At 42.2% G+C, this 8,222-nt stretch overlaps 1 protein-coding gene across 2 annotated transcripts in view; it reads left to right on the forward strand.

The window, feature by feature from the left end:
- celsr2 (cadherin, EGF LAG seven-pass G-type receptor 2) overlaps positions 1–7,767 on the forward strand; it is a 68,225-nt gene extending 60,458 nt beyond the window's left edge. Inside the window, exons 23-34 of one of the 2 annotated variants that reach the window (XM_084346243.1) lie at positions 23–146; positions 252–452; positions 541–715; positions 967–1,079; positions 1,288–1,370; positions 2,567–2,693; positions 2,782–2,892; positions 3,645–3,775; positions 3,856–3,941; positions 4,023–4,397; positions 4,511–4,724; positions 6,339–7,767. In XM_084346243.1, coding sequence (XP_084202369.1) covers positions 23–146; positions 252–452; positions 541–715; positions 967–1,079; positions 1,288–1,370; positions 2,567–2,693; positions 2,782–2,892; positions 3,645–3,775; positions 3,856–3,941; positions 4,023–4,397; positions 4,511–4,724; positions 6,339–6,363 — 1,765 coding nt within the window. In that variant the 3' untranslated portion in view covers positions 6,364–7,767. The remainder of the gene's footprint in view (positions 1–22; positions 147–251; positions 453–540; positions 716–966; positions 1,080–1,287; positions 1,371–2,566; positions 2,694–2,781; positions 2,893–3,644; positions 3,776–3,855; positions 3,942–4,022; positions 4,398–4,510; positions 4,725–6,338) is intronic. The other variant, XM_084346244.1, reaches the window with a different exon arrangement.
- Positions 7,768–8,222: the final 455 nt, after the last annotated feature.

Below are 8,222 nucleotides of genomic sequence, written 5' to 3' on the forward strand. Positions count from 1 at the left end.
CTCATCCTTGTATACATTTCAGTGCTGGACACGGCGGCTGGTCGGCGAAGGGCTGCGAGGTGGTTTTCAGAAACAGCACCCACATCAGCTGTCAGTGTTATCACATGACCAGCTTCGCCGTGCTCATGGACATCTCCAGGAGGGAGGTGAGTGACGACCAAACACTTAACTTTTTTTATTAAACAACACGTATCATCACTCTTCTCTGACTCAAACTTTTCTTCCTGTCCTAATCGTGACGTTTGTGCCAGAATGGAGAGATTCTTCCAATCAAAATCCTGACATGGAGCACAGTGGGAGTGACGCTAAGCTTCCTCTTTCTCACCACCATCTTCCTCCTCTGTCTGAGAGCCATGCAGTGCAACAAGACGAGTATCATCAACAACGGCGCAACCGCGCTCTTCCTCTCTGAGCTCATCTTCATCCTGGGCATCAACCAGGCAGACAACCCGGTATTCACTTAGTTTTACATCTGTTCGACTTTATTTTTTAATGTTTTTGTTTATCTCTTTAATCATCCGGCTCTGTTTTTTTATTCAGTTTGTGTGCACGGTCATCGCCATCCTGCTGCACTTCTTCTACCTCTGCACGTTCTCCTGGCTCTTCCTGGAGGGGCTGCACGTCTACCGCATGATCAGCGAAGTGCGAGACATCAACTACGGACCCATGAGATTCTACTACCTGATTGGCTGGGGAGTGCCCGCCTTCATCACAGGTCTGAACCCTCATGATTTCACTTAAAAGCACAGAAAAGTACCTGAGGTACACAGGGGGAGGGGCCTGGAAAGTTTCTGCATCCAGGTTTTGTCTTTTAGTATCTTAAATCCTCAAAAGCTACAACTTGATTCTCAACGGGGAAATTTATTTTAAAAATTAAATAAAAGTTGGGTAAATAATAACAACAGATGGATTCATGGTAATAGAGTTGCTTTCTGACATGTCTCTGGTGCTCCTGTCTTTCTGCAGGTCTGGCGGTGGGACTGGACCCTGAAGGCTACGGGAACCCAGACTTCTGTTGGCTGTCAATGTACGACACTCTCATCTGGAGCTTTGCTGGACCCATCGCCATGGTGGCATCGGTGAGTCCCGGCGATCGACTCATGTAGATGCACATTAACAGCATCTGTGTGCATCTGTGTTGTTTGGCACTGAGGGTTTACAGATATTGACACAACCACAGTGGAGAAGTATTCAGATCTGATACTTAAGTAGAAGTACTCTGTTGCAAAGTAAAAGTCCTGTCTTGATGTTAGCAGTGATGCGTTTTTTTTTTTATTGTGTCCACAGATGAACATCTTCCTGTACATCCTGTCGTCCAGAGCGTCCTGCACACTGAGACACCACAGCATGGAGAAGAAGGAGCCGCGTGTGTGAGTGTCCCGACGTTTTCATCAAACTATTAAGCACAAACACTGTTCAGTGTTCACACACTGCTTTCTTTAGAGTAATTTTGTTAAAGTACTTTAGGCTTTGTCAGGTGGGAGAAAAATCCTAACCTCAAACTTTCTATATAAACCAGAAGAACTCGACTTACCATTTAAAGGATGTCGATATTTACATTCCCATTAGCATTTAATAACACTGATATCAGATCCAACCTTCTCTCTCAATACTCTGTCCCTGCTGGACTACTTGAGACAGAGAGGCTCATATAAAAAGACACAACGGGAAAAAGCTTTTGTTTGTGACCCATTTTGTGCGTCAAAATGTTTCATTTTAAACATTGAGAAGCTACAGCAGCTGCACTAGAGTGACAGTTTATTAGCAATAAAACCAGAGTAAGCACAAAACAAATCTGTGGCGTCATCAATGAGAAAATGTTCCAGCTGTTTCTTCTTGATGCTCAAAAATGCACAAAATTAGGCCACAGATTTTGCAACAAAGCCTCAAAAAACATCCAAACTAGACAATCTGAACTCTTAACTTCAGTTTGGGTTTGTTTAGTGTTCGTTGAGTCTTTTTCATCTAAACTTGTCCACCCCAGGGGTTTTCTAGGAAACATTAGAGCTGAACAGCTTTTTTGATAATCGAATAATCGTGTCAGTCATCTCACAAGAAAAATATTTCTAACAAAAAAATGTAAAAAACGCACCACGTTCTCAGTTTCCAGCCTGTCAAGTTGCTTCTTTTAATGCTTCTCTTCATCAGATATGAAAGTAAACTTAAAAAGGGAATAAAACGACTTTTATTCAAACAAAACAAGACTGAGGACGTCACTGTGGACGATGCAAAGTCGTACATGAGTTTTCAAAATCCTTTTTGATATTTGATCAACAAAACAATAAATCGTTATTATAAAAAAAAAAAGATGCAGCCGTGTTATACATTCTTTATTGTGGCTTTTTAAAATGTAAGTAACTGGCAAATGACTGATTCACTAAATAACAGACGATGGTGGAAACAGCTCCTCATGAGACAATGTGCAGCTCTGTTTCTGCTGATGTTGCCGCTTCGGTGCACTTTTATCATTAAGCTCCATCTACAGTTCAGTGAATGCGCAGAAATCGTCCTGACAGCTGCTCAATAACTTCTCTCTGTTCCCCCTCATGTGATTCATACTCTGCAGCTCGGGCCTGAAGACCGCATGTGGCGTCCTCTTGCTGGTTTCGGTCACATGTTTTCTGGCGCTGCTCTCCGTCAACAGCGACATGATCATCTTCCACTACCTGTTCGCTGGCTTCAACTGTGTCCAGGTGAGCCCTCCACTTCCCCTCTAAAATCGTATTCACAGGTTCTTTCTGTGTTTTTTTTCTCACCCTCTTCTCTTCCTCTGTCGTCCAGGGTCCCTTTGTTTTCTTCTTCCGCATTGTCTTCAATAAGGAGGCGAGGAATGCCATGAAGTACTGCTGCAGCCGCAAGCGCCCGGATCACATGATCAAATCCAAGGCCTCAGTGAGTCCCTCACCGGAAACTCTGAGAAAATTCACTCAGTCAGACGGCTTTAGTTACATGTTGGGAGCTGCTGACACACACACACACACACACACACACACACACACACACACACACACAAGCTGTTTTAGCGAATTAATTAATTAATTAATTAATATTAATTTAAGTTGTTCAGACTGAATCTGTCATTTTAGATCCAAAGTAAAAAAAAACAAAAAAACATGCAATTCAAATTAGATTGGTTGAATCCAGAAACATTCAGGGTGAAAGATTCAAACTTGAACCACAAAGCTGTGAAGGATAATCAATTGAGCCTAAAGGAATCTGTCAATCCCGTGATCCGAGAGAGAAAGTTCAGATAAGCGACGCTGCGCTCTTCACATGAGGAAAAAAAAATAGTTTTGGGAGGGAAATTTAAACAGCATTAAATCAGATAGATGTTTTTTTTTAAAGCAAAATGTTTCACATTTATTGTTATTATTTATTGTTTTGCTTTTTAAAAAACTCTAATTGTTATGAACTTTCTTTGCTCTCATATCCACAGACAGAAGGATGTCAGGAGGTTTTAACTTCTCCAATATATATACAGTGTTTTTATGGGATTTATTAATGATAAGAAATATAGAATAAGACCAATCCGTTCAGCATTTTACTCAAAGTGTGTGTTATTTATCGGCAGCTCCAACTGTTAATTCTGTACGGGTGTTGTTTGATTCTTAAAACGCTCATATTTGCTCTCCTCGTCTCTGTAGGGCTACAAATGCAACGCTAACTACATGGACGGCCGGTTGTACCACCTTCCCTTTGGAGACTCCAGTGTGTCTCTGAACGGCACCATGCAGAGCGGAAAGAGCCAGCAGAGCTACGTGCCGTTTGTCCTCAGGTAAGGTTAAAGATGAAGATGCTGCATGACCTGACGGAGTGACGGGAGCAGCTTTAAACGGATCTTTTGCATCTTTTCAGGGACGACGGGCTCAGTAACAGTCAGGCGCACATCGCTCTGAACGACCACGCGTCACTCTTCCATGAAACTAAAGAGCGCTTGGATGGTATTATTTCTCTTCAGTCTCGCTCATTACGTTTAACTGTAACGATACGGCGACATCAACCTCTCCTCTGTCTGTGTGTAGATTGTGACAGCGACTCGGACAGCGACCTGTCTCTAGAGGACGACCAGAGCGGCTCCTACGCCTCCACGCACTCGTCTGACAGCGAGGACGAGGAGGGTCCACTCCCCCCCGAGGAATGCTGGGAAAACTTGGCATCTAATACGGGCAAGAGACCAGACAACGGTTTGAGTAAGATGCACTGGCCTATGGATTATGCAACAGCAGTGAGCGGTGACAGCGAGCTCGCAGGTACAGACAGACTGAGGGCGGACGCTCTGGCCAATCCAGAGCTGAGTCTGGGACGTGACCCCCGAACATTTTCAGACGGCAGGATGCATGACACCATGATGACGCTGCTGCCCAGTCTGCCAAACCTCAACGCCCACCCACACAAAGGTAAAGTTCAGTTAGGAGTTGTTTCAAGATAATGACACGAAAACATGGAACAAGTATAACTGCATTTTTTCTTTTTTCAAAAAGACGTCACATATCGTTTTCTTCCTGCGCAGGGATCCTAAAGAAGAAGCAGCTGTCTCCGATTGTAGAGAGGAACGGTCTCAACCGCATCCACAACGAGCTCATCCCCGGCACGGCGTCTCCGCAGGGATCCTCCTCCAGCGAGAGTCGAGTCGCGCCGGCTAAAGCCAACCTGCCGGATCAGCTGAACGGTGTCGCCATGAGCATCAAGGCGGGGACGGTGGACGGTGACTCATCAGGATCAGAGTGAGTGTTAACACAAGACGACACACACAGAACAATGTCAGGCACCAGCATGGACGGTGTTGTTTTTCCACCTGTCAGCTCGTCTAGTGTCGTATCACTGTGAGTCATTCAGTGTTTCCCTCAAATGTCTGCGTCAAACTACGACTCGTGCCGCTGTCCTCCCTGATTGTTGTTTTCATTGCTTGTGGTCTGTCTCACATCCGCCTGATTGTCTTCAGTGTTAAACCAAATGAAGACAGAGCCCATCCTGCCATCAGACAGTGTGCAGGGATCTAAACAGATTTAATAATTGGACCTGAGAATGAATCGATAAAGTAACATGAATTGTACGAGTTCTGGATGGATTACTGACAGCTGCTCTATCCATCTCTGTTAAAGGACCAGTCCTGTATTTCTCTGTTTTGTACTCACTGCTCATTCATGTAGCACACAGACGTCGTCCATCTGTTGCTCTGTTGTGAACGCAGTTTGAAGCTAGAAAAGTGGCAACTTAGCAGCGTCCTGCTAATATACACACGGTAAAACAGTATGAAATGATGTTGTAGTTTGTTTTTCCATCATGAGAATCCATTAATGAAGATTTTTCTCTTCTGGTTCAAATTTCTTGCTCAAAACTACATATTGTACCTTTAAAGCACATACACATGGGCATAGTATGAAAGTATAGTCGATTTATTGCTTCTCTAAGCAGAAATATAATAATTAATTGTATTAATAATAAACACAGTGCCCAGGTTTCTGATTAAATACCCAATCAACACTTTGAGAAATGTAAATATATATTTTATATACTAACAAACATTTATATCATGTGACTAGAAGCTGTTGTTTGCCTACAGGAAAGTTTAAAATTGGTAACATTTTGATTCAAATCAAGAACAGCCCGATAAATCTGATATTTGATGCCAACTCTTGATTCTTAGAAAGTTTTCCAACAAAAAGTGCTGATGGTTTCCAAGAGGGTGAGGAGAGAGAGCCTCTGTTTTGCCAAGAATAAAAAATAGAGTAATCTTTTAAATATCCACCAGAATTATCTGTGATCAGCAAGAACTATTTTTACTCTGAGCGAGGCTTTTGCTGCACTTATAGAAAAGCTGCAGATGCACTACGAAATCAAAGCTTAGTTACTGCTGCAGATGAGCGGTGAGTATAAAGTAGAGATCAGAGCCTCAAACCGGACCACGTCTGGTCCAAACATTTCCGTGTATATTTATGTCCCTCGTGATGAGGGCGTTCATCAAAGAAACTTTACAACGCTCGATTCTTGAGTCTAATTTACAGTAAAACTCTAAACTGTAGTGAACTAATCAACCTTCTTTGCTCCTTCTCTCTTTCCAAAAATCATAGATTTTTATTCTTTAATTTTATCCCATGAAGCTCTGATCCTCATTCACAACAATCAGGATCACTGTCTTCAGATTGGTGCGTCATTTCAGCATCTGTCACCACTCACACCTGTGTGTGTGTGTCTGTGTGTGTTTGTGTGGAAGTGTTTCATCGCCTCACTTGTTCATTTTTTTTCTTTTTGTGTTCTTTCTCGTTTTGCGCTGCATTCCTCTCCATCCATCCTGAATCCACCTGCCACCTCCTCCATGCACCACCCTGTTCTCCCAGCAGCCACTGCAACACCACCATGTGACCGCGCTGACGGAGGGGTGTGTCTTTGCAGGTCATAGAGCCTCCTTCCTCAACACTGACTGCAAACTGGGAGCACTGGACTTCTCCTTTAAAAACAAAATGTGGAAAAAGAAGGAATTCCCTGTCGTCATCATGATCCTCTGAAGAAGTGTGTGTGTGTATTGTGTGAGTGTGTATGTGTGTGTGCGTGTGTGTGAGTTCATACATGTGTGCCAAACCTCAGGAGTCACTGCACTGGCCCGGGCTCACGCACACTGACAGAACGAGTCTCACTGTCCCTTTAAAGAATCATTTTGTTTACATACTTGAAGCAATGCACTTTTTTTTAATTACCACCAGGATGCGTTGGTGGTCGATTCTTTTATTTTATTTTTTGTAGTGTCGTTTTTGTTCCAGGATATATATTTTGTTTTGAAGACTGTGGAACAATAAAGAGGTCATGTTTTTGTTTTGTTTTGTTTTTGGGTGGGTCATTTAGTTGTAGACTTGCAAACATTCAGGGAATCTCCTTTTTTTTTTCATGCATCACTACTTTGTGACGTCTTCCTCGTACGCCTGCTTACATTTCTGTTGGTGTTTGTGCCAGTCTGACGTCGGAGGAGTTCAGACTCAGGTTATTGCCTGAAAATGTCCAAGAGGCAAAAATGGTCGAGTGCAGGTCGTCCACAGACTCGGAGGATTTCTGAACTTTAAAACAAGGAAGAAAGAACGGTACCTGCCTGCTGATGGATGCTCCGTATAAGCTATTTCTCACTCATGAAGGAAGTTTCCAGAGGCAGCGGACTCGCCGCCTTCTGCACTGCTCAGCCTTCCAGGAGGGAAACCTGCATGTGCAGACCTTAAAAGGACTCAAATGGACTTTTGATACATCTTTTTTTTTTTTTGTTTGTTTGTTTTTGTAAATCACTGAGGGCACATTTTATATGGACGTTAAAAGCGCTCTCATTTTTCATCGTTGAACGCATTCATTCGAGTTCAGTGACTAAAACAGCTGTATTTTATAGATTAGCTACGGAGCTTTTGTCGTTTGTAAAATAACGAAAATACATCTGAAATTGTGCTGTAATACTATTTGAGCTGTAATCCATTTCTACTGTACAGAGTGGCCTGTAAATGAACCGAGGACATATCTTTAAATGTAAGTAAATATGTAAACTTCCCTGTTTTTTAGGAATCGTTCTTGAGACTCAAGAGGAAATATCTTTTACCTTAGTTACTACTTTCAGTTCAAGTTGATGTGATATTTGTGGATGCCATTTTACCAACCATATGAATTTAATGTATAGAATTGATGCCATAAGAATCAACACTACCAGGTCAATCATATCAACTCTGGTGTCCCCACAGAGAATTGTCTCTTTGACTCTGACACTCCTGTTTTTACTGATTAAACTTTTTTCTACCATTTCCTCCCTCTTACCTCAATTTTATCAGTGCCAAGATCTTGCGGTGTTTTTTTCTTCTTTTTTAAAAACAATTGTATAATGTATTTTGCATCATATCAAGGTTACATCCCACTACTGTGCCGGTGGAACAATCAGATACTTGCTATAAATTACCAGGTTACAAACTAGAAATCAGCGTCTTTATGTCAATAAATACATTTCACTTGAATCTGTAGTTTCGCAGCTGAAGGTGAAAGTAAAAGATTTTGAGAAAATTACACTTATTAACCTCCTGGCAGAACGTTTGGTAAAAAAGTTAAAACAATTATATATTAAGCTACAGCTCTGCATGAAGACTGAAAACTAGCCTCACTCTGTCCAAAGGTTACAAATCCAACCTACCAGCACGTCCGTACAGCACAACATATCTCATTAGTCGAAGCTGTACAGAAACTGATATATAAAAATGAGTTGA

Source organism: Pagrus pagrus (assembly GCF_965226575.1).
Source record: "Pagrus pagrus genome assembly, chromosome: 3".
NCBI classification, from domain to species: domain Eukaryota; kingdom Metazoa; phylum Chordata; class Actinopteri; order Spariformes; family Sparidae; genus Pagrus; species Pagrus pagrus.